This window comes from Lynx rufus, unplaced genomic scaffold, assembly GCF_022079265.1.
Source record: "Lynx rufus isolate CCGP_SWC_20201006 ecotype Redwood Valley unplaced genomic scaffold, mLynRuf1.p SCAF_11, whole genome shotgun sequence".
Classification (NCBI taxonomy): Eukaryota; Metazoa; Chordata; class Mammalia; order Carnivora; family Felidae; genus Lynx; species Lynx rufus.
The window spans coordinates 40124499-40151004 of record NW_025814825.1 but is presented as its reverse complement, the minus strand read 5'-3'; the positions used below and the strand labels follow the sequence as shown (position 1 = coordinate 40151004).

General features: G+C 39.7%; 2 protein-coding genes across 8 annotated transcripts in view; both read left to right on the top strand.

The window, feature by feature from the left end:
* CHUK (component of inhibitor of nuclear factor kappa B kinase complex) overlaps positions 1-18809 on the top strand; it is a 42604-nt gene extending 23795 nt beyond the window's left edge. For 3 of the 6 annotated variants that reach the window (XM_047073298.1, XM_047073300.1, XM_047073301.1), the window contains 8 exons: positions 592-653; positions 1608-1717; positions 6927-6976; positions 13903-13999; positions 14294-14441; positions 14993-15126; positions 17328-17427; positions 18177-18809. In XM_047073298.1, coding sequence (XP_046929254.1) covers positions 592-653; positions 1608-1717; positions 6927-6976; positions 13903-13999; positions 14294-14441; positions 14993-15126; positions 17328-17427; positions 18177-18206 — 731 coding nt within the window. In that variant the 3' untranslated portion in view covers positions 18207-18809. Of the gene's footprint in view, positions 1-591; positions 654-1607; positions 1718-6926; positions 6977-11832; positions 13332-13902; positions 14000-14293; positions 14442-14992; positions 15127-17327; positions 17428-18176 lie in introns of those variants that run through there. The other 3 variants (XM_047073299.1, XM_047073302.1, XM_047073303.1) reach the window with 3 other exon arrangements.
* A 3397-nt stretch (positions 18810-22206) lies between these two features.
* The window catches only part of ERLIN1 (ER lipid raft associated 1), a 36024-nt gene continuing 31724 nt past the window's right edge, over positions 22207-26506 (top strand). Inside the window, exons 1-3 of one of the 2 annotated variants that reach the window (XM_047073295.1) lie at positions 22207-22300; positions 22581-22704; positions 24411-24492. In XM_047073295.1, the coding sequence (XP_046929251.1) occupies positions 22592-22704; positions 24411-24492 (195 nt within the window). In that variant the 5' untranslated portion in view covers positions 22207-22300; positions 22581-22591. Of the gene's footprint in view, positions 22320-22580; positions 22705-24410; positions 24493-26506 lie in introns of both variants that reach the window. The other variant, XM_047073296.1, reaches the window with a different exon arrangement.

Sequence of the window (26506 nt, the reverse complement as noted above, 5' to 3'; positions counted from 1 at the left end):
TATAGTATTTGATTTTTTAAAATCATGTTCATGTATTATTTTTTTCATTTTTTTAAGAGAAAACCATTTGAATTAGAAATTCTAAAAACCCCAGAAATTTTTGCCATGTCACAGTTCCAAAGGCTGAAAATCCAAAATCAAGATGTTGGCAGGGCCATGATCCCTCTGCAAGTTGTAGGGAAAAATCCTTGCTTGCTTTTTTCTAGCTTCTCACGCCAATAGTCCTTGGTGTCCCTTGGCTTGTAGCTGTAGCACTTTAATCTCTTCCTTTGTCGTCAAAGTAGAGCTCTCCCTTCATATGTCTGGGCCTCTGTGTCTCTTCTCTTCTTATAAGGATACTAGTCATACTGGATTAATCCACCCTACTCCAGGATGAACTCATCTTAATTTAGTTAATTGCATCTGCAGTGACCCTATTTCCAAATGAGGTCACATTCCGAGGTACTGAATTAGGACTTCAGCATATCTTTTTGAGGGACAGTTCAACCTATAACTATATATTTTTGATGTTGATATGGCAAGGAGGTGGGTAGGTCAGTAATTAAAGCTGTGGCTATTTCTGAGATAACCGATTAAGACTTTTTTTTTTAGCCTCAGAAAAAATGTTAAAAGCATGGAAGGAAATGGAAGAAAAGGCTATCCACTATGCTGAGGTAAAATCACTAGCTCATTCTGTAATTCTTAGAAATTGTCTTTGGTTTCGATATGTAGGGTATTTTTCATGTTATTCCTGCATATCAGACAAAAATCTAGTAGATGCTCTGTGTGTATAGAGGGAAGTACCATAGTTGATAAAACAGGGGCTTTGGGCAAATGAGATTAAACTGAAAGCTCACTAAACTTCAGTTTCCAATTAATGTGCTTACCTTTTTAGTAGGGTTTTAGTAGGGTTATGCAGATTACATGGGAGTAAATAAGTGGTAGTTATCACTGTTATTTTTATGATTAGTTAGATAGGGTAGCTGTACATCCTGGTTTATACCTTCTAGTTTATACCTGCCTTGCCATAATTAGCAATAGTACTCCCTTTCACTCTCAAAATTATGCTTGTTTGAACAATAAATTATATATATGGTCATGCTAGTTATAGGTCATTCTCTAGGTGGCATATTCCTTCCTTACTGGTTACATCTGTCCATGGTCCCACTAAATTGTTACTCTCCTGGATGCCAGTACTTACTCCCAAGGACATGGGTAAGGCAGTAGATATCCTTGGGTAGGAAATCCAGTGTCTATATTTCAGCATTCTTTTTCAAGGCAGTCAGGAACAAGAGGCAATGAAAAATCATAGAACTGAGATGCAGTGGTTTTGATGGCCATTTTTCCTCTGTCTTGTTAGTGACACATCTATCTTTTTGCTTCTCGGGGGAGAAAGCAAATACTAGCAGTTTACTGTTGTCGGGAGAGAAAAGAGAGACATAGGTATTAAGTCTGTCCTTACATGAAAGATTAAGCACCAGAATCTGAAAGATAAAAATACTTGAACAAAATCGGTGTTTTGTATTAAATCATTTAATTCTACTGTTGCAGCAAGTCATTCTCTGAGTTCTTTTCCAGTTTGTGTGGTGGTGAGCCTGTCGTTTCTTTTGTGTTTCATCATATTTTAGGTGGGTGTCATTGGTTACCTGGAGGATCAGATCATGTCCCTGCATACTGAAATCATGGAGCTACAGAAGAGCCCTTATGGAAGACGTCAGGGAGACTTGATGGAATCTCTGTAAGAAAGTCTTGTGTTATTGGTATGAGTGTCTATAATTTTTTTGTAGCAGACGATTCTTTCTGTGTAGATCTGGCAGATTAAGCCTGTATTTGTTCTTTTCTATGGTTTTTCTTTCTCCAAATATATTGCCATCGTATTTTAAAAGGAAGTTTTTTCTTAGTCACAGGAAATTTTGGAAATAATTTCAGGGTTGACCTTTGCTTTTTTAATCAAAACATCTTTTCATGTGAGTGTTAAGAATTTTTCAAGTGTTCTAAGTTACAAACTCTTTCCCTACTTAACATACTTCTGGGCCAAGTTATTGTCCATTAAATGTCCTAAATGAGGTTAACTTCCTAAGTGTCTGGATAGAAATTTCAAATTTTTTTCCTAATCACAGGCCATCATTTTTTCCCATTTAATTGTTTTTGGTGCAAGGATGCTGTATATGTGATGGTAGATCAAAGCAGATGTGAAATAAATACAATTTCCATTTTTATTTATTTATTTTTTGAGAGCACATGCACGAGTGGGGTAGGGACAGAGGGAGAGAGAGAATCCCAAGCAGGCTCCACACCCAGCACAGAGCCTGAGGCGGGACTCCATCTCACGACTGAGATTGTGACCTGAGCTGAAATCAAGAGTTGGACACTTAACTGACTAAGCCATCAGGAGCCTCTAATTTTGCATTTTTAGATCTTGCTTATGACTCAGTGAAATACTTTCTGTAAAATGTTCACTGGCAATATATACTTGCTTTACAAAATTTTTTTTTTTTTTTTTAATTTTTTTTTCAACGTTTATTTATTTTTGGGACAGAGACAGAGCATGAACGGGCGAGGGGCAGAGAGAGAGGGAGACACAGAATCGGAAACAGGCTCCAGGCTCTGAGCCATCAGCCCAGAGCCCGACGCGGGGCTCGAACTCACGGACCGCGAGATCGTGACCTGGCTGAAGTTGGACGCTTAACCGACTGCGCCACCCAGGCGCCCCTACAAAATTTTTTTTTAATGTTTATTTATTTTTGAGAGAGAGAGAGGGCACAGTGCGAGAGGGGGAGGTGCAGAGAGAGATGGAGACACAGAATCTAAAGCAGGCTTCAGGCTCCAAGCTGTCAGCACAGAGCCCAACGCAGGGCTTGAACTCACGGACTGTGAGATCTTGACCTGAGCTGAAGTCAGATGCTTAACCAACTGAGCCACCCAGGTGCCCCAATATATACTTGCTTTAAAATGGGATCATACTGTATTCAAATAATATTTTTCATTTCAAGTTATGGATTATTAATCATTGAATTTTTTTCACATACGGAGGTATGGTTTCTGTTTCCTTTTTTTTTTTTTTTTTTTATGTAATTTATTGTCACATTGGTTTCCATACAACACCCAGTGCTCATCCCAACAGGTGCCCTCAATGCCCCTCACCCACTTTCCCCTCCCCCCCACCCCCCATCAACCCTCAGTTTGTTCTCAGTATTTAAGAGTCTCTTATGGTTTGCCTCCCTCCTTCTCTGTAATGTTTTTGTTTTTTTTCCCCCTTCCCCTCCCCTCCTGTCTTCTGTTGAGTTTCTCAGAATCCACATATGAGTGAAAACATACGGTATCTGTCTTTCTCTTCCTGACTTATTTCACTTAGCATAACTCTCCAGTTCCATTCACGTTGCTACAAATGGCCATATTTCATTCTTTCTCATTGCAAAGTAGGTATTCCATTGTATATGTAAACCACATCTTTTTTATCCATTCATCAGTTGATGGACATTTAGGCTCTTTCCACAATTTGGCTATTGTTGAAAGTGCTGCTATAAACATTGGGGTACAAGTGCCCCTATGCATCAGCACTCCTGTATCCCTTGGGTAAATTCCTAGCAGTGGTATTGCTGGGTCATAGGGTAGATCTATTTTTAATTTTTTGAGGAACCTCCACACTGTTTTCCAGAGCAGCTGCACCAGTTTGCATTCCTACCAACAGTGCAAGAAGGTTCCCGTTTCTCCACATCCTTGCCAGCATCTATAGTCTCCTGATTTATTCATTTTAGCCACTCTGACCGTTGTGAGGTGATATCTCATTGTGGTTTTGATTTGTATTTCCCTGATGAGGAGTGACGTGGAGTATCTTTTCATGTATCTGTTGGCCATCTGGATGTCTTTAGAAAACTGTCTATTCATGTCTTCTGCCCATTTCTTCACTGGATTATTTGTTTTTCAGGTGTGGAGTTTGGTGAGTTCTTTATAGATTTTGGATACTAGCCCTTTGTCTGGTATGCCATTTGCAAATATCTTTTCCCATTCCGTCAGTTGCCTTTTAGTTTTGTTGATTGATTCCTTTGCAGTGCAGAAGCTTTTTATCTTCATGAGGTCCCTATAGTTCATTTTTGCTTTTAATTCCCTTGCCGCTGGAGATGTGTCAAGTAAGAAATTGCTGCAGCTGAGGTCAGAGAGGTTTTTTCCTGCTTTCTCCTGCTTTTTGATGGTTTCCTGTCTCACATTCAGGTCCTTCATCCATTTTGAGTTTATCTTTGTGAATGGTGTAAGAAAGTGGTCTAGTTTCATTCTTCTGCATGTTGCTGTCCAATTCTCCCAGCACCATTTGTTAAAGAGACTGTCTTTTTTCCATTGTCTTTACTGCTTTGTCAAAGATTAGTTGGCCATACATTTGTGGGTCCAATTCTGGAGGCTGTATTGTATTCCATTGGTCTGTGTGTCTGTTTTTGTGCCAATACCATGCTGTCTTGATGATTACAGCTTTGTAGTAGAGGCTAAAGTCTGGGATTGTGATGCCTCCTGCTTTTGTTTTCTTCTTCAATATTACTTTGGCTATTCAGGGTCTTTTGTGGTTCCATACAAATTTTAGGATTACTTGTTCTAGCTTTGAGAAGAATGCTGGTGCAGTTTTGACTGGGATTGCATTGAATGTGTAGATTGCTTTGGGTAGTATTGACATTTTTTTTTTTTTTCAACGTTTATTTATTTTTGGGACAGAGAGAGACAGAGCATGAACGGGGGAGGGGCAGAGAGAGAGGGAGACACAGAATCAGAAACAGGCTCCAGGCTCTGAGCCATCAGCCCAGAGCCCGACGCGGGGCTCGAACTCACAGACCGCAAGATCGTGACCTGGCTGAAGTCGGACGCTTAACCGACTGCGCCACCCAGGCGCCCCAGTATTGACATTTTAACAATATTTATTCTTCTAATCCATGAGCACGGAATGTTTTTCCATTTTTTTGTATCTTCTTCAGTTTCCTTCAAAAGCTTTCTATGCTTTTCAGCATACAGATCTTTTACATCTTTGGTTAGGTTTATTCCTAGGTATTTTATGATTCTTGGTGCAATTGTGAATGGGATCAGTTTCTTTATTTGTCTTTCTGTTGTTTCATTATTAGTGTATAAGAATTCAACTGATTTCTGTACATTAATTTTGTATCCTGCGTCTTTGCTGAATTCATGTATCAGTTCTAGCAGACTTTTTGTGGAGTCTGTTGGGTTTTCCATGTATAGTATCATGTCATATGCAAAAAGCGAAAGCTTGACCTCATCTTTGCCGATTTTGACGCCTTTGATTTCATTTTGTTGTCTGATTGCTGATGCTAGAACTTCCAACACTATGTTAAACAACAGCAGTGAGAGTGCATTCCTGTCATGTTCCTGATCTCAGGGGGAAAGCTCTCAGTTTTTCCCCGTTGAGGATGATATTAGCTGTGGGCTTTTCATAAATGGCTTTTATGTTTAAGTATGTTCCTTCTATCCCTACTTTGTCAAGGGTTTTTATTAAGAAAGGATGCTGAATTTTGTCAAATGCTTTTTCTGCATCGATTGACAGGATCATATGGTTCTTATCTTTTCTTTTATTAATGTGATGTATCACATTGAGTGATTTGTGAATATTGAACCAGCTCTGCAGCCCAGGAATGAATCCCACTTGATCATGGTGGATAATTTTTTTTTATATGCTGTTGAATTCAATTTGCTAGTATCTTGTTGACCATTTTTGCATCCATATTCATCAGAGATATTGGCCTGTAGTTCTCTTTTTTTGCTGGGTCTCTGTCTGGTTTGGGAATCAAAGTAAGCTGGCTTCATAGAATAAGTCTGGAAGTTTTCCTTCCCTTTCTATTTTTTAGAACAGCTTGAGAAGGATAGCTATTATCTCTGCTTTAAATGTCTGGCAGAATTCCCCAGGGAAGCCATCTGGTCCTGGACTCTTATTTGTTGGGAGACTTTTGATAACTGATTCAATTTCTTCACTGGTTATAGGCCTGTTCAAATTTTCTGTTTCTTCCTGTTTGAGTTTTGGAAGTGTGTGGGTGCTTAGGAATTTGTCCATTTCTTCCAGGTTGTCCAGTTTGTTGGCATGTAATTTTTCATAGTATTCCCTGATAATTGCTTGTATTTCTGAGGAATTGGTTGTAATAATTCCATTTTCATTCATGATTTTTATCTCTTTGGGTCCTCTCCCTTTACTTTTTGAGAAGCCTGGCTAGAGGTTTATCAATTTTATTTTTTTAAAAAACCAACTCTTGGTTTCATTGATCTGCTCTACTGTTTTTTTAGATTCTATATTGTTTATTTCTGCTCTGATCTTTATTATTTCTCTTCTTCTGCTGGATTTAGGCTGTCTTTGCTGTTCTGCTTCTATTTCCTTTAGGTGTGCTGTTAGATTTTATATTTGGGATTTTTCTTGTTTCTTGAGATAGGCCTGGATTGCAATGTATTTTCCTCTCAGGACTGCCTTCACTGCATCCCAAAGCATTTGGATTATTGTATTTTCGTTTTCATTTGTTTCCATATATTTTTTAATTTCTTCTCTAATTGCCTGGTTGACCCATTCATTCTTTAGTAGGATGTTCTTTAACCTGCATGCTTTTGGAGGTTTTCCAGACTTTGTCCTATGGTTGGTTTCAAGGTTCATAGCATTGTGGTCTGAAAATGTGCATGGTATGATCTCAATTCTTTTATACTTATGAAGGGCTGTTTTGTGATCCAGTATGTGATCTATCTTGGAGAATGTTCCATGTGCCTTGAGAAGAAAGTATATTCTGTCGCTTTGGGATGCAGAGTTCTAAATATATCTGTCAAGTCCATCTGATCCAATATATCATTCAGGGCCCTTGTTTCTTTATTTATTCTCTGTCTAGATGTTCTGTCCATTGTTGTAAATGGAGTATTTAAGTCTCCTGCAGTTACCACATTCTTATCAATAAGGTTGCTTATTGGTTTCTCTTTCCTAGGGAACAGCGTGCCATTGATCTGTATAAGCAGTTAAAGCACAGACCTTCAGGTAAGACACTTTTATCACTGTACACAGGCATTTTAGGAAACCAGTATAAACTTAACAAATCCAGGGGATTGGATTTTAAATTTTTTTTTTCTCCGTTTTTATTTATTTTTGGGACAGAGAGAGACAGAGCATGAACGGGGGAGGGGCAGAGAGAGAGGGAGACACAGAATCGGAAACAGGCTCCAGGCTCCGAGCTGTCAGCCCAGAGCCTGACGCGGGGCTCGAACTCACAGACCGCGAGATCGTGACCTGGCTGAAGTCGGACGCTTAACCTACTGCGCCACCCAGGCGCCCCGGGGGATTGGATTTTAAACAAGCTACAGGATAAATTCTAGTTTTGGTATTGCTATAGATATCTTTATGGTATAGCATATGGGATTTAAGGGATTGGGAAGGCAAAGCAACAAGGAAAACAAAAATTTTTAAAGGGAAGTGAAAGGAAGGAATGAAAGAAAAAAAGGAACTCAAAGAAGGGTAAAAGGAAGCAAGAAAATGTGTGGAAAGATGGAAAAAATAAGTGCTGCTTAAGATTAGAGAGGTTGGAAAGAATTTGATATGGCGGGTTCAGGTGTGAAATGATCAGCAGAAGGCCCATGTGCTAGGCCAAAGTAGGTATACCTTGAAAATGATGCCTTCATCTGCACCTCACTACTGCTTATTACACTGGCAAAACAATTCGTGTTGAACAGCTGCTGAATACAGAGCATGATCTATTGGCAAGAGCATTGGAGTGATAACTGGAAGGCTTGAATTCCAGATTGGGCACTTTACTGATGACATACCTAATTTTCTTGTGTCTCATATTCCTCTTCTACAAAATGGGGTTGAAACCTAGCTTTCCTAACTCAGTGAATGTGTATAGTGATATGTTTGAGAGACTGTTTATGATAATGCCTTGGAAAGTATAAAGTATGTATCTACAAGAACTGAAAAGGTGAATCCTGTGCCCTAATTCGCTACATATACCTAAATTACAAATATATAAGTAAAATAAAAGATATGTTTTATACTTTAAAATTTATAAACACGCAAATTAATATACATATGAAATTCTATTTTAACAAATAACATGATGTCCTTTACATTGGTTTTTAGTGGTGTGGAATTTGTTCAGTTTATTTCTACAGACATTTTTGAGGTATATATAAGATACATACCTAACCCTGCCTGGGGGTCAGGGGTAGTTAGAGGTGGTTTCCTGTAGGAGATGACATCTGAGATGAGCCTTAAAGGATAAGTAACGATAGCTAAGTGAAAGGAGATGGACTCTTGTATATACAAATATAATCAATAAAGACATGTACGTGTAATACTTAGCATGTTTGAAGAAATGCAGTGGCTGGATTGTAGAGTTTCAGGAGAGAAAGGCTGAATCAGATGTGGCTAGATCATAAAGGATCTGGTATGTTATGGTAATGAGTTTGGATTTCATCGTGATGGCAAAGAGAAACCTTAAAAAGTTTTATAGTAGGAGAATGGCATGATCAGAAGCGTTTTGGAAATACTGCTCTGGTAGTATTTCACATAATGGATTAAAATGTGTCTACACTGGAGACCAGCATTGGTTATGAGGCTATTGAAATAATCATAACTCAGTATAGAGTGGGCCATGAGCTAAGGTAGAGAGCCTGAGCTGTAGAGGCTGGGTGAGAGGAGGGTAAGGGCAAGAGAGACATTTAGGAGGTAGAACTGATAGTGTTGGGTGATGGATTGAATATGGGTGGCTGGAGCTGGAGTAGGGAGTCATGATGCCTCTCAAGATTCTATGGCAGCTAGGTACATGGTCAGCAGGACCACTTGCTATAATGGGAAGTATAGAATGGATGATGGTCTTGATGGGAAAAGAAGATGAATTCATTTTTGTACATGTTGATGTTAGGGTGTCAGTTGGATATTCAAGTAGAGATGTCTAATACACAGTATTAAATATATATATATGTAGGTATGTATATATAAATACACATACACACACACCCATATATATGTATATGAATTTAGTAAACAAGTTGGGGATAGATATGTAGCCATTTTAGAGTAATCAGCCATAGGAGTAGAGTAATTATCCTGAAAAAGTAAGTTGAGTATCCTCAAGGATGGAATCCCAGGGAATACCAACATTCAAGAAATGGCTAAAAGGAGAAGAGCCTCCAAAGGTGACTGAGAAATGACCAGAATATGTAGGAGGAATGATATGATAGGAACAGGACAGAGAGAGTTTCAAAAAGAAAGTGTTCAGTAGGGTGAAATACTACAGAGGGTGTGGGTAATAAAAATGATGATGAATATATTCGTTCAGCTTACCAGTTTGGACATCATTGTTGATCTTGACAAAATATGGCCTTTTGGGAACAGAAATCTGATTATAGAAGGGTGAGGAAGGAATGAGACAGGAAGAAATAGAGAAGCCAGTCAGTCTAGACCAGCAGTTCTCAATGTCTGGTTCATGAACCACTGAGGACTCCTGAAACCTTTTCAGGGAGTCAATGAGGTCAAAACTAGTTTCATAACACTAAGACATTATTTGCCTTTTTCACTATGTTGACATTTTCACTGATGCTACAAAAGCATTGGTGGGTAAATGGTTTACTCCTTACTTAGCGTTAATCAAGGCACTAGTACCATCTATGCAGGTAGTCATTATACTTTTCACCACTATGCATTCATAGTTTAAAAAAAAAAGTTTCATTTAAGTGTGTCCTTGATAAAATACTAAGAATTTTATTTAAATCTCAACCCTTGGGTATATGTCTTTTAAATATTCTGTGTGATGAAACAGGAAGTACTCCTAAAGTGCTTCTGCTACATACTAAAGTCTGATATTTTTCTTTTTTTAAATTTTTTTTTTCTCAACGTTTTTATTTATTTTTGGGACAGAGAGAGACAGAGCATGAATGGGGGAGGGGCAGAGAGAGAGGGAGACACAGAATTGGAAACAGGCTCCAGGCTCTGAGCCATCAGCCCAGAGCCCGACGCAGCGCTCGAACTCACGGACCGCGAGATCGTGACCTGGCTGAAGTCGGACGCTTAACCGACTGCGCCACCCAGGCGCCCCAAGTCTGATATTTTTCTTAAAGCCACTGTGGCAGGCATTTTCTCAAAAATTAATGAAGCATGACCACCACTTTAAGGGAAAAAGCCAACAATGTTAGTTGTCTGTGATAAAATTCCATATTTCATGCAAAAAATTCAAATTTAGGAAAACTGGTACCCATCAACTGAAATTTGTCAGCTTCTCAATACTTTAACTTTTTTGATGAGATCAGTGGTGAGATTAAAAAAACTTGCAGAAAGGTAAAATAAGGCCAGTTTTCTCACTAAAAGTTTTTGGAAAATAGTTTTTATTTATTTATTTGTTTGTTTGTTTGTTTTTTTCAACGTTTATTTATTTTTGGGACAGAGAGAGACAGAGCATGAACGGGGGAGGGGCAGAGAGAGAGGGAGACACAGAATCGGAAACAGGCTCCAGGCTCTGAGCCATCAGCCCAGAGCCTGACGCGGGGCTCGAACTCCCGGACCGCGAGATCGTGACCTGGCTGAAGTTGGACGCTTAACCGACTGCGCCACCCAGGCGCCCCAACTGCGCCACCCAGGCGCCCTGGAAAATAGTTTTTTTTTTTTAATTTTTATTTATTTATTTATTTATTTATTTATTTTTTTTAATTTTTTTTTTCAACGTTTATTTATTTTTGGGACAGAGAAAGACAGAGCATGAACGGGGGAGGGGCAGAGAGAGAGGGAGACACAGAATCGGAAACAGGCTCCAGGCTCTGAGCCATCAGCCCAGAGCCCGACGCGGGACCCGAACCCACGGACCGCGAGATCGTGACCTGGCCGAAGTTGGAGGCCCAACTGACTGCGCCACCCAGGCGCCCCTGGAAAATAGTTTTTAATAAAAATATGTTAATAGGTAACAAGTTTGTTGTTATTCTTAAGTAAGTAAATAAATACTTAAACTTCTTAGTTTAGGGGTGCCTGGGTGGCTCAGTTGGTTAAGCAGCTGACGCTTGATTTTGGCTCAGGTCATGATTTCACGGTTCTCGAGTTCAAGCCCTGAGTCGGGCTCTGTGCTCACTGCGCAGAGCCTGCTTCCGATCCTCTGTCTCCCTCTTTCTGGCTGTCTCCACTTGGGCGCACGCACGCTCTCTTTCTTCCCCCAAAATAAACAAATGTTAAATAAACAAACAAACTTCTTAGTAAAGGGCCCCTGAACAGGGGCTGGTCCCTGAACAAGCTTGAGAGGCTGACTCCAGAGAATAGTGGGAGCAATTAGGCTTGCTACCACTTAGGGTGAGTGTGGATACCCACACTTTTGTGAGTGTAGGGGTTGGAAGGTTGAGAGTCTTACTGCCTTGTGGCCTCCCATCCTAAAGTAAGTGGGGTTAACTCTTAACAGAAGTGATGGGGTTAACAGAAGAGGTGATGAGGGCATAGATTTAAGGACTACGTTAATGATTTTTAAAAGCTGGTATGTGCAATGGGAGATGTTGCTGATCCATAACATTTATCAAGAATGCAGAGCAGAAAAAAAAAAGAATCCAGAGCAGAAGTGAAAACCTGTGAATCAATAGTGACCACAGAGGAGATGGTAGTATAATATTTTTGTTGCTGGTGTTTAGTGGTATGGCTGCAGGAACTGATAGAGCAGATGGTTAGACTGATCCAGGGTTAGGATTTTGCTCAGAAGAGGACAAAAAAGTTCAAGGTATTGACAGAAAGTGATTTAAGTGATGGAAGTTGTGGTTAGAATAAAGTATTGAAGTTTAAGATTTCCAATAGAATAAGTCTAATTCTTTTTTCCCCCCTTTAATCAATATTCATTACTTCTAGTCTTCTGACCAATGAATTGGGTATTGCAGGTAAAGACATACAAAATTCCATCCATTGGCTCAAATTAACTTCCATAGTAAGTGATAACATTTGTTTGAATTATTTTTTTTAAAGATTTTATTTTTTTTAAGGGTGTTTTTATTTTGAGAGAGAGAGAGAGAGTACAAGTGAGCAGGGGAGGGGCAGAGAAAAAGAAAGAGAATCCCAAGCATGCTCCATACTTGGGACAGAGCCAGAGGTAGGGCTGGATCCCACAACTTTGAGATCATGACCTGAGCTGATATCAAGAGTGGACACTTAACCGACTGAGCTACTCAGGCACCCGCCCCTGGATTATTTTTATAAAAACTTTGCAGTAGTCCTGTCAGCATATTAATGTATCATAGAGCCAGAAATAAACTTGCTATCCAGGTTGCTTCTTTGAATTGATCATTACCTTGAGAATAAACTAGTTGTAACAAGTTTTATCTCTTATTGGGGTTTGTATAATCATACTTGATACATGGTCTCTAGTGTCTTCTCTGGCTTAGAGTTGATTTGAGACTCTAGTTCAGCTGAAAATGGTAAAAAAACAACTTTCTTCATTCTGTATGTTGGAGAAAGTTAATGTTCTGTGGTCTCTGACCATCTAAGAGAGCTAGTACAATGGGGAAGCTGTCCTGGTCTACAGGATTTAGGAAGGAGTGCTATTGGGAGAGAAGCCTGTTTGGAGCCCTGTGTCTGGTTGTTGGTAAGGGAGAGACAAACAGGGACGTGTGTGTGGAATAAACTTGAGCTATGGGGGAGATCTTTGCAGTGATAACAAAGGACGTTGAACTTTTTAAAAAACCTTCTTTGATACCCCTTTCATAGTAAAATGTGGGTAACAGTAGTAGCCATCTCCCAGGACTCCTGTGAGGGTTAAATGAGAAAACTGAGTTGGTAATAACAAATAATATTTTTGCATTTGAGATTAATTATTGTCCAAGGAAATACTAGCATGATCTATGAGCAGTCTTCTGGTTTTTCAAAACTTTAAATACCACTTCTGAAAGATAACAATTAATGCTTTTGTTGTTGTTGTTGTTGTTGTTGCTGTTTTAATTGGGGTACCATCTCCTATAAACTGTAGACCTCACTGTGTCCACACAGCCATTTTCTTTGAGAACATTTGTCAGCTGGCAGTTTAAGATGTCATACTACCCTCAAACTGAACTGTCAGGCGTCTATAGGTCCTTTTATTAGTGCATCATATTTGGCTTAAGTCAGTCCGCTTTTTTTCAAAGTTTTCATGGGCTGTAAACAGATAAACATGAAATCCCAAGCAACCTAGTTGGGTCAAGGGTCTCCTTTTCAACCAGTGGAAGTTTGCTGTATTGTCCTGCTGTTTCTAAATAAGTGATGTTAATTATCCAAGAAAAATTGATCTCTTGGCCAGAAAATTGCATTTGTGTCTGGGGTTTGGGTTAATATGGGTTAAAGGGAACTAAACATATTCTTATTTTTTTTTCCAATATATGAAATTTATTGTCAAATTGGTTTCCATACAACACCCAGTGCTCATCCCAAAAGATGCCCTCTTCAATACCCATCACCCACCCTCCCCTCCCTCCCACTCCCTATCAACCCCTCAGTTTGTTCTCAGTAACATATTCTTCTCAAAACAGACAACTAAGGTTTGTTGAAGATACAGTGATAAATTTATATATGCTTTTTTGTTTGTTTTATTTTTGAGAGAGAGTGTGTGAATGGGGAGGAGCTGAGAGAGAGGGGGACAGAGGATCCCAAGCAGACTCTGTGCTGACAGCAGTGAGCCAGCCCTGTGCAGGGCTCCAACTCACAAGCCACGAGATCATGATTTGACCCGAAGTTGGATGCTCAACCGACTGAGCCACCCAGGAGCCCCTGTATATGCTTTATACAGACACAAATACACATACTTTGTGTTTAGATACATAATTATTTATATATTATAATCTTAAATTTTTAATCCAGTTTTAAATTTAAATAGAGATGCTTGTTAATTAAAATTAGTTTCAGATTTTTAGGATTTTTTTGTTTGGAGGCTGATATGTTCATGTAGAAGAGAGGTTATACCTACTGACTGAGATCTTTTATAGATCACTCCTACAGCGACAGCACAGAAATGGTGAAGATCATTGTACATACTGTTCAGAGTCAGGACCGGGTTCTCAAGGAGCTGTTTGGTCATCTGAGGTAGAAAAATTGTTTTATTTCCTACTGAAAAGCCAGGGTACTTGTATCATGTTCCTTTAAAGTGTAATATCCCTTTTTGGTAAATACACTAGACCCAGGAAGGTATCTGGCAATACCTTGGGTAACTGGACCATAGCTGTGTGCATTTAGGTGTCCTGTTTGTGTGTATTGCTTGGAGATCAGTCACGAAATCTGATGCGGACTGTGATTCATTTCCCCAGCTGGGTGTGGGAGTATGGTGTCTTGTGGGGGAAGGGGATGTATAATTGTCTGACAGTGATTTCATCTCTCCAGCAAGTTATTGGGCTGTAAGCAGAAGATTATTGATCTACTGCCCAAGGTGGAAATGGCCCTCAGTAACATCAAAGAAGCTGATAATACTGTCATGTTTATGCAGGGAAAGAGGCAGAAAGAAATATGGCATCTCCTTAAAATTGCCTGTGTAAGTAACTTTTAATGAATTATTTAACGTGACATTGATTTGCTGGTATTCCCTGCAAAAAGGATTTTTTATCAGCATGATCTGATCTGGGTCCTTTTAGACATGTGTGGATTTTGTGTTAGGTTGATGTTCACGTTCTTTGCTTGGTGTCTGACTGGCAATTCAGATGCGGGATTTCATGATCATCCTTCATTATTTCTCTCCTCTGCAGTCTCATATTTACACCTTTTAGCCCTAGACTACTGGGGTATCCCAACCTAATTTGGGGGTAGATGTGCCTGACCAGTTAATAAAAGTAATCCTTTGTTCAACTGGTTTTTGTTTTTGTTTTTGTTTTCTCCAACTAAAAGTGGAATGAGAAGGGGTAGCTACATTTGGTTTTAGTCAGTGAAGAAAGGGGTCAATATAAAGGTGGGGAATAGTTTTGTACAGAAATACTCTGGTTGTACATATAGTGGTAGAAGTGTAAATCTTAGGAATATTATAGGAAATTGTATGAATCAATGGAGGTGCTTGCCTATAATCTTTTTATTTACTTTTTTCCCCTTCAGACACAGAGTTCTGCCCGGTCCCTTGTAGGATCCAGTCTAGAAGGTGCAATAACCCCTCAGGCATCAGCATGGCTTCCCCCAACTTCAGCAGAACGTGAACATCCCCTGTCATGCGTGGTAACTCCTCAAGATGGGTGGGTTCACTTTGCAACAATAGATAGTTATCAAGTGCAGTGGTAGGAATGAGGCAGGAGAACGTAGTGGTTAAAGCATATCTTTAGTGCCTTATAGACCAGGGTTGAATCTTGACTATCCCTTTGTAATAACCTTGTGCAATTAACTTGATTCTTTTTTTTTTTTTTTAAATGTTTACTTTTGAGAGAGAGCCAGTGTATGAGCAGGTGAGGGGCAGAGAGAGAGGGAGACAGAATCTGAAGCAGGCTCCAGGCTCTGAGCTGTCAGCACAGAGCCTGACGCGGGGCTCGAACTTGTGAATCATGAGATCATGACCTTAGCCGAAGTCGGATGCTCAACTGACTGAGCCACCCACGTGCCCCAATTAACTTTGTTCTTTTAATGTGCACACTTCCTCACCTATAAAATGGGAACTGCTGTGAAAATTCAATTAGATGATGTATGAAAGAGCTTGGGAAGTAAATACTCAGTAAATGTTATTTATTGAGCTCAACCCAAGTTCTAAGTTCTTTCTCTGTAACTGGCTTATGAATTCTTTTACCCAAACAATTTCTTCCTTAACCATTTATCTCTGAGAAATTATGGTCTTTTGTATTTGTATTTATCATTTTCGGGTCCTTGATCACCACCCCTCTAATGAATTACTGAGTTTAATCTACTCTGTTTTGTAACTTAGTATTTCTAAAATCAGACTTTTCAATGCCTTAAATCAGTTTTGCAAATAAGAACTCAAGTTTGAAATCCTGTATTTTCTTTTATTAATTCCTGCTCTTCTGCTAAAAGCTGAATGACTATCCATTTCTGTTATTTTTCTCAGCATAAGATGTGCCGTATCCAGAGCCAGTGGCTCTTTGCTAGCTTGTGTATTGTCGCTTTTCTCACAACTCATGGAGACCTCTACAGCAGCACCAGCATTACCTGGAAACTCTGCCCATAATTAGTTTTGCAGAAGTGCAGCCATGTTACATCACTGCTCAGGAGGTCATGCAGTTGCACATTCTGTACTCTACTTTTATGAGAGAAAAGCACATGACAGGAAGGAAAGCTGATACCAGGTATTTTATGTTTTTAAAGAAAGCAAGTTGCAGGGTATATCTTGGGGGTCATTAGAGATTTGGCCCAATGCAATACATCCAGCTGCAGCATAGGCTATAATTTGATTGACTTTAGGAAATACTCCATTAAACAGAGTTTAAGCAAATAAAATGTAATACGTTGCTAACCTTTTTGCTTTCGTTAAAGGCATTTAGGTTTGTTAGGGGATGCTAATGGTTGCAAATGTCACCTCTATATAGGTAATTTCTAATTTGAGGTTGTGGTTGTTAGCAAAAGCATGTCAGACAGGAGTTTTAAATATATTTTCCAGTAGGAATACATTATAAAGTAAAATTGATTTCAGTTTTAATGTACACATAGTACTTAACCACCAAGGATTGGGATCTGTAGGCCTCAGTTTTTTCATCTGTTGAACACGAGCTAAATTAGAACTTAGTTCTAAGCTTATAGTGGCTATCATCCTTGGCCTAGAACTGGTTCTAGTAAGGTAGAGGCTGAGGATTGGTAAAAGGTGAGGATAGAGGCCATACAGAAGACGAAAGTGGGCAAGGTGGAAACCAGAATCAGGATTTCCTTCAAATATAAATTTCCAGAGATACTTGTCGGTTCTGGGCATTTCCCCTGTGACACTGTTCTGCTATCCTCAGGAATCAGCTTGCTTGTTTTCTTTTTCATTGCTGTCACCTGTAGTTTCCAACCACCGTTTTCACATTCCTTGATCTTTTGTATCTTCACCCCTACATTTGTGTTTCTGAAGTAGGCATACTGATGTTTTCACTGCTTGTAAGGAAAAGGAAATTTCCAGAAACAAAAAGAGATTTTTCATCTGTCTGTGCTGCAGTTATCTCCCCACCCCCTAGTTACTGTTTTCGGGGGTGGGGGGGAAGGTTGTATGTAATCACCACTTATATTTCAGAGGGAAGTCAGATTGGACGTACAGTAGACTTCTTATCATTAGAGCTGGGCAGAGGCAACAGCTTGGATTAACAAATAGGACTGAAGACTGTAGGAAGCAGCTGCATTGGGGTGCTGGGTTGCAGGGTTGCAGGAAAGCCAGTGATCATCCTGACCCTGAAGACCAGAAGGTAGAGGAAGTTCATATGCTCCTTTGAATTTGAAAAGGCTTTGTTTTTTCATCATACAGGGAGACTGTAGCACAAATGATAGAAGAAAATTTGAACTGTCTTGGCCATTTAAGCACTATTATTCATGAAGCAAATGAGGAACAGGGCAGTAGTATGATGGTAAGTTTTATATGGATATGGGTGTGTGTTTTAGGTTTGTTGGAAGCAGCGAGCTTTAAACTTTCCGTGTGAGCCCTATCTGGCATTTGGGATTCACGTGGGGAATTGAAGAAAGAGAGCATTTGAGGAATATCCTTGACCTCAAATCCCTCTTCTCTTACTCATGGGTATGCTAGCATTGTGTCAGCACTAATCTTCAACAGTAGCATATTTGGTCAAATTAAATGAAGGGTGAACATTTTTTTGCAATGTGACCACTGAAATTGAATGGTTTGTACCTTTTTGCTTCAGCACTCAATTTTCTCTAATAAGATGGAGCAGGATTTGTACTATAAATCAAATCTAGTAACCACTGTGTGCAAAATGAATGATGTTAATATAGCTGTAATTAATAGAAGTATTTATATTAAGATTTGGTTACTGTGAATTATTGATTTGTTAAAACTTGGAGAAACTATAATAAAAATGTTTACTGAATTAACTTTACTACATTTAGTCTCAAGGTCAACTCTTTGTATATCCTCTTATTAATTATTTACTTCCAATACTTATGAAAACTCTTTGAAATACTTTTTTAATTAGCAGGAAAGAAGGTAAACTAAACTCTCAACTTGTAATTTTACTTATACTTTTGATTTTTCAACTTTTTATTATAACAGGTCCAAACAGAAAACTTGCAAAAAGTAACACCCATAAACCTACCACTTATAGTCAACATCTAATTATAACTTTTTCATGCCTGGTTTTAGAATCTTGATTGGAGTTGGTTAACAGAATGACTTGCTACTTATTCACTGTCCCCAAACCTATGGAAGTTGTCGCAGCACGTGTTGGAAATTTGTTTTTCTCCCATGAAATCATTCTTCAGACACCAGCAAATTGAAGAAATGACTATGATCAGAAAATATGCATGATTTTACAAGGACAGTATTTTCACTTTGGGTAATTTTAATCTCTGAAGAGACAGAATCTTAAACGTTAGTGGACTTGTTTAAATACAATAGCTATTTAAGCACAGCAATCCATTTGTTTTCAAATTTGATAAAACGTTTAACTGACTAAAAACATCTTTTGTCATTTAACTTTTGGGCATAAGGCCAAAAGTGTGTGTGTGTGTGTGTGTATGTGTGTGTGTGTATATACATATATGACTAACATGCATTCAAGGTAAAAGTTGTTTGCCTTTGTTTCTGTGGAAGAGACTGCTCACAAGTAAAACTATACTTCATGAAGATTAAACTCTACCTCCTTGTGTTGCATTCAAAAAATGCTCTTCCTGGCATCATAAGGAGTTAACTTAATCTTAATAGTTTCATTTTTACTGCACATTTGACAGTATCCTTTTTTTCTTTTTTTTTAATGTTTATTTTTGAGAGAGACACAGAGCATGAGCAGGGGATGGGGCAGAAAGAGAGGGAAACACAGAATCTGAAGCAGGCTCCAGGCTCTGAGCTGTCAGCACAGAGCCCTTTGCAGGGCTTGAACTCACAAACCATGAGATCATGGCCTGAGCTGATGTTGGATGCCTAACCGACTGAGCCACCCAGGGACCCCAGCATCTGTGTCTTTAATACCAGTTGATTCAAATAAATCTTGTTAAGTGTGCTATGTGTATATGTATTTAAGATGTACATTTAATAATATCAAGAAAATGCCGTTAATTTATAATATGTTTGAAAACTGTTGTTTTTTCATTTGTAAAAAATGGGTCATTTGTTTAATGAATTTTTCATGTTCTACAAATGTATAAAGATCTACACTCTCTTATCTGTAATTCCAAATATAAAGCTCTGAAAACATTTTTCATAAGCTTGGTAACAAAACTCATTTGCTTGCAAATCTAACCTGAACTGATATTGAATCTGCTTATCCCATTTAGTGTGAATATTCATTTATTTTGCTGTGGAAATAGTAACATGTTTGATTATTGGGGGCGGGGGAGCGCTGCCACAGACCCTGCTGGGTGTTTATGGAGGATGGTATATGCACTGAATTACTTTTCTAAAATCTGAAAATTTTGTAATTCTGAAACATTGGGCCCTAAGGGTTTCAGATAAAGGATTGTCCATCTATCATCTGTTAAATAAATAAATTAGAAGGTCTTTTGTGTTTTTTAAAAAATGTGAAATGCTTTTATATTCTAGACAGTTTTCCACTTTGTGTATTAAATGATTTTTAAATTACTTGTAGAATCTCTATTCATTATAATCAGATTACAACAGAATGTTTGAATATGGTTTGGGAATGTGATGGTTCCATGAAGTGGAACTGAAGCACAGAATAACATTACAGGCCCTCACTGTACTTTCCTTAGGAATTGAACAGAACTTATAGTAAAAACAGCATTGGGTAGCTTCTTTTAATATAGTCTTTTCTCCCGTCACCACTCTCCATGTCTAAAAACCATACTCACTCATATCTTGCTCTATAAACTGAGGTCTTAGTCACACCATCCTCATTTTCCTAGTAGTGTCATTTTCCATCATCTAAGTTTGAAATCTTGGGGCTGTCTTCTAACTTTTTAGTCATCTGGTACTACTGTTTCTCTAAATATGGAAATTGTGTCTGCTGTTTTAATAGGCAGCCTGTCCCTTGCTTCTCTAGTTCTAGGTATGTATGTGTTTATTTTGTTTTTATTTATTTTGAGAGAGAGAGCAGGGGAGGGGAAGAAAGAGAGGGAGAGAATCCCAAGCAGGCTCTGTGCTGTGAGTGCAGAGCCTGACATAGGACTTGGAACTCATGAGCCGTGAGATCGTGACCTGGACCAAAATCACAAGTCAGACGCTTAATCAACTGAGCCAGTTGCCCCTATTTTATTTATTTATTTATTTACTTACTTACTTACTTATTTTAAGGAGGCTTCATACCCAGCATGGAGCCCAGTGTAGGGCTTGAATTCCCAACCATGAGATCAGGACCTCTCTTGAGCTGAGATCAAGAGGCAGACTTAACCGACTAAGTCACCCAGATACCCCTCTAGTTCTAGAAGGTTTTAATCAATGAAACATTTATTGGATACCTGTTGCTTAGAATATTGAGCTAGATGGTTAAGATCAGAAACCCTTAACAAAGGCATTACAAGAATGCTTATCTGGGAGGTGAACACTGCAAGCCATCCAAGCATTGAAATGATTATTAAAGAAATTTATTGTTTAGATGACTGCATATTTTCTAAATGTCACTGTAATAATTGATAAGAGATCTGTGTTCGGGTGTGGCCAGTTTATGGTGTGGCTGGGGTGACGTCAGGGTAGCCTGATGCATGTAATACAGTAATATAATTTACTGACTCAGTACAGTAAATTATAGTGAGATCTCTTCAGACTTGTTTCTGATGCATGGGTTGACTATTTTTTTACTGGGTCACACCTTTTCAGAGTGGAATGGCGATTGTAAATGGTATACATTTCATTTTCTAATTCCAGCAATATTACGAAAAGCTAAGAAAATCAATCCAGAAAATGGGCTGGAACAAGTTGTTTTAACTTCGTTTTGCTTTCTGGAAGTTAAAATAGCTAAGCTTTGCTAATATTATATGCCTAGAACAGACGAGGTCCCAGACATTTGTAGGTAATAAAAGTCCTATGTACAGGTAAGTACATTTATTGAAGGGAGAGGGCAGAGTGGTCTTGTTTTAATGAAGGCTTGAAATCCTATTTACCACTTCCCATTTCCACTGTTCCTACCTTCGTAACCTTAGGCCTCCAGTTTCCTAACCACTTGGCTTCTTTGCCTCCATCCTAAGCCATTTTGCAGCCATTTTGGCCCTAAAGTACTGTTTTCCCACACTTCTCTGCCCAAGGCTATAGGGCCCCGGGATCCTCATCTCCCTTGTCCGGTTTTGGTCCCACTAGGCTTTGAGCTTACAGGATTACTGTCCAACCTACTTTAATATGCTACATTTATTTCCCTTGTGTTCATCTCATTCCCATCTCTACTCTTTAACTTTGCCTTTTTTGTTTTGGGTAATATATGCACATGATCCATAACTTGAAAGAACAGAAGACTGCAGTACAAAAGAAAGTCTTTCTGTTCTCTAGTCATTCAGCTCCCTCTCCCTGAAGAAAAACTGCATGCAAGCCTTTCAAAATCTGGGCCCGGCCAAACCTGTTATACCACTCCTTTCCATCACTCGGGCTTCAAGAAAGGTGCAATACTCTTTGAGCTACCTGGATGACCCCCTTCCCCCAAACAGACACACACTCGGCGTGCTTATTCTGTTTCTATTGGGATGACCTTCATAAAGCCCTCACTGGATCAATATTCTGGCACATTAATTGGTGCTCAGAAAAACACCTGAAGGATGAAAGATGTGGTCAGATTGAATATCTTCCTCTTCTGAACTTGTACAATACTTTTATTGCAACAGGTCTATTGCTCCTGAATTCGTTCAGGACCCGTGCCTGAAGCATGTGGTTGTCACAGGGTATAAACCACAAAAGGACAAACGGAGCAGCTACCACAGAGAGCACGGGAGTGGATTTCTGCACAAGAACAAACTGACCAATCCCTCGTCCCAGGCGCCCTGTCCTTCCCTCTATATCTCTGCTTCCTCCACACTGCGGACTTCCCTTCTCTTTCATAGCAGGAAACCAGCATTGCGCAGAGAGGAGCGCAAGTACCTCCGCAGGCGGGCGGCCGGGAGAATTTTGTCCCGCCCGCTCCCCGTCTCCTAGTGGCGCGGGAAGAGTTACGTCGGCGTGCGTGGCTGCGCAGCCGCAGTGCCGGGCGAGTGGGCGGGGCCGGCTGTTGGCGGCGGTTGGCGCGGCCCGGGAGGCGGCTGCACGTGCAGGCGGGGGCGATGCGTCACTGATCCGTGAGGCGCGGCCTTAGGGTCGGCCTCCCCCTGGAGTCTGCGGCTGGCCCCTTCTCAGTTAGTGCCTTCCGCCAAGGTTGGGGGTGGGTGCAGCGGCCGTTGAGATTGGGGGTGTCAGGACGCTCACCGAGTAGGGGCGGCCCGCGGCCCTTTTCGGGCGGAGGGGTTGGCGAGGGAGAAGTAGGCTGTGTGAGGAGGGAAGTATGCGAGAAAAGGGGCACAGAACTCTCTGGCTCGCCCTGCGGAAGGAGGCCGGGTCTCCGGAGACAGGGTGGAAATTGGGGGGGGGGTGGCGTCGGTACTCACGAGGCTGGGGATCCTTTCCTCCCCCATCTAGGAGGAACAAGGATGAATATGACTCAAGCCCGGGTTCTGGTGGCCGCAGTGGTGGGTCTGGTGGTTGTCCTTCTCTACGCCTCCATCCACAAGATCGAGGAAGGACACTTGGCTGTGTACTACAGGTGAGCAGCGTGTGCAGTCAGTTCAGATTCCGGAGTAGGTTGAAAGGGGACTCCCGTTAAGAGTGAGTCTACGAAGTTGTCCCCTCTTGCAGCATCGGGGAGCTCTCCAGTCCTAGGAAGTGATTTTCGTCCCAGCCCTAGGGGAGGATGAGGGTCAAGCACCCTCTAAGTATTGGACAGTTTTAGTGCTCTCTGCATTTTGTGCAGAGGTTCAGATTTTCTACATTTATTCCTAATAGACCGCAAACTCAATTATTTGTGGGAAAAACGAAGAAGGAAGAAAGGCAGTAGTCGCTCCACTGTGACTGAAGAGGTAGATAAGTCATTGTTATATTCCATACAGCTGTACAGGCTTTTAGTTTGTAGTCACAGATGCCATTTAGAAACTCTGCTCTTGTTTGTGGTCGTTTCTTCGATTTTTTCCCCCTGATAGCCCATAGTGACTGGTTTTGGCTTAGGAGGCCATGATGACCATGACAGTTGTTATATCTCTGGAACTTGAGAGACATAAATATAGCATTGATGGGCCATCCTCCTCCCACCTTACCCTTTCTTTTCAAATTGAGGAAAGGAGTAGCGTGGGATGTGTTGCTGTCTAATTGAGATGGAATAGCTTTTCCTTCAATGTAGTTACGACCAGTTCCTTTTGATGTAGACCGAGGACAATTTGGAGAAATTGCAATAATGTATTTGAAGGAACTTCAACTTTACTTTCAGATCCATCGAATCTTAGAAACAGTCTTTCCTGTGAAGTGCTAGTTTCAAATACAATTTTAGTGATAGGTCTTAGCAGATGGAGATCTAGCATAACAAATGACAGATTAATTCATATTTCCATCTGGTTCAGCGTTGTCTTCCTAATGGTAAAACCAAGGAAGGAACATTTCAAGGTATGGCTCTCAAAGAATTAGAGACAGACTTCAGTTCATTTTTTCTTATTTGTTATGAATTATTTGCAAACAGTAATTACTAATGTTTTCAAGATAAGAAGCCAGGTTCTATGAATTTACTATTCACTATGTAAACAGGACTTCTTTTTTATACCTGCCTGCCAAGTGCCTCCTTTTTAGAATTTCCAAGATGTACTTTCATATTTCTCACATTTCAGAATTTGGTGAACAAGCCCACACTTATATACTATCTGTTTATAGTTTTATCCTTTCACCCTTCATCTTTTCCATGCCAAGTTTTTGTTGTTATTTTTAACACAGACTTTATGCCTCCAGTGTTTTAATATAGGTAGGTAGAAAAAAAGAGTCGAGCCTCAGAAATTTTCTCTTTATTTGAAAGTTTGTGTTATGTTCTTTTTTCAACCTGGTGATGAAATGTATTATGTTTTAATAGGGCTCATGTTATGTACAGTTAAAGTACAGCAACTGAGAGCCATTAGAATTTTTTTCACAGTTATTTCTCAGAAGCTTAAAGATGAGGGAGGATCCTTTGTACCGAGAGCAGTGCTAGAGACCCAGAGGTATCCTTGTTTGAGCTTATGAAACAAAGTGTAACATTGGCAGTTTAATTTGATCTTTTTTCACCTTTGGCAGATATTTTAGAGACCAGTAATTGTTCCTCATGAGCAACTCATATTAGTGAGGCTTTAGTAGGTCCATAGCATGAGTAAGAGTGAATATTTATTAAAGCATTTTAGATTTGGAAAGAGGATTTCTGTCTTTATAATCTTGTCAAATTGAAACATCTTTTTGCAGGGGAGGAGCTTTACTAACTAGCCCCAGTGGACCAGGCTATCATATCATGTTGCCTTTCATTACTACGTTCAGATCTGTGCAGGTGAGTGATTCCTAGGGAAGCCCCCACGCTGGGTAGACAAGTGTGACAGGAATAGTTACCACATTCATGGGTGGAGGTGGATTTCCTTATTGCTTAAGCAAATGGTATTTATTTAAAAGCAGGAGTTACAAAGTTCAGAGTACAACTGTCACAGCACAAGTTCTGGTTTTGAACCACCTCACTCTCTCGAAGTGTGTTAGAAGTATGAGCCAGGCAACTTGGAAGGACCCACCTCCCCCATCTATATAGTGGTATGCAGCTTTTTTTTTGTTTCTCATGTCAAAGTAAAATAGGACTTTGAAACACAGAAGTACAAACCAGTGATTACTTGGTTTAGAAAGGTGTTTGGTTTCCATAGAGACCAGTTCCTGGGCCACTGTTAACCAGGAGGATCTGAATTTTTACACACAACTTTTCTGCCTGGGACATTAAGCACAATTTTATATGGAACCTTTTTGAGTGTTTTATTTTAATTTTTATTTTTTTTTAATTTTTTTTTTTCAACGTTTATTTATTTTTTTGGGACAGAGAGAGACAGAGCATGAACGGGGGAGGGGCAGAGAGAGAGGGAGACACAGAATCGGAAACAGGCTCCAGGCTCCGAGCCATCAGCCCAGAGCCTGACGCGGGGCTCGAACTCACGGACCGCGAGATCGTGACCTGGCTGAAGTCGGACGCTTAACCGACTGCGCCACCCAGGCGCCCCTTGAGTGTTTTATTTTGACAGCATCCCAGAATATTTGAAATAAGCATCTGTCCGTTGAAAACAGTATCTTGGCTATGGGAGACACTTAGTAAATATCTTTTGTTATAACAAGATGAGAAAACAGGATTAGATTGTGCCTACTTTTGCAAGCTCAGTGTGATCATACATCTTTGGATTCAGAAGTTTGTGTAGCATCTGCTGTTAATTTTTCCAGAACTCAGGAAAACTCAATGTTTTTAATCTTGTAATTTAAGTCTAGGCTTCCTTCTAGTGAGAGTTTCATTACGAATACTTAAATCCTCCAGATTTCCTTCCAGTTCCCTTTTAGATGGCTTTGGGCAAGAATTGTGTCCATTGAAGTGAAATGTAGCGTTCTTCTCCTAGTCAGACTTATTTCCATATTGTTTTCCCTTGTTTATTTTTTCATTCTTACCTTGGTTCATGTTGTCGCCTCTTCTCTTACCAACTCTCCTTCATTACTGCTCTCCTATCTCAATCTTGCTAGCCTTTTAAAGTCTACTGCAAATCCTTCTTCTAATCTATAGCTCCTAAAGTCTGTATGGTAAATTTTGGCTCTTAGTCATGTTTCCTTTAGTAATGTTGTTTGTACTTTCAAAGTTGCTTTGTGTATTTTCTTTCCAGAGAGTCTCCAAACTTCCTGAAGGCAGAGGTTGTAACACATTTGTATTTCTGACCTTTCTGCTTATGAAAGTTTTTAAATTGAGCTGATTTCTTAGGAAGCAGTATGGTGTAGTGAACATGGGGCCAGAAACCTGGAGACTTAGGTAATGGCTCTGGCTCTGGCACTAATTGGTTACATGACTTTGCAAAAATGACTTAACCATTGTTATTCCTCCATGAAAGAAGGGGTTTTAATTACATGACCTCAACAATAGCCCAGTCAGTAATGATGTTATCAATGGCATTATCAGACCCTTAGAGATGAGGAGCTTTTTAAAAATCTTGTTCAAAGTCAGTCAAATCTGTTTCTGCTTTCTTGGAGCTTAGTATTTTGAGTCATACTGATGCGGAGATATTTAAAAGATACAGACAGTAAACATTAAAACAAATTTAAAGGTTAACTGCATATAGCAGATATGCAGTGTATATGTATGTATACATATATAATAATAAATTGTCAAACTATTAAGACGTGAAATTTGTAAAAAGATTTTAGTGTAAACTAATATACATCTACAAAATATTAAAGGCTGGATCCATTGTGGCTAAATAGTAGTGCTCTTTCTTCATAAGGGACACAATAACATTCTAGGAAAGGATTGCATTAATAAAACTTTTAAGAAACTT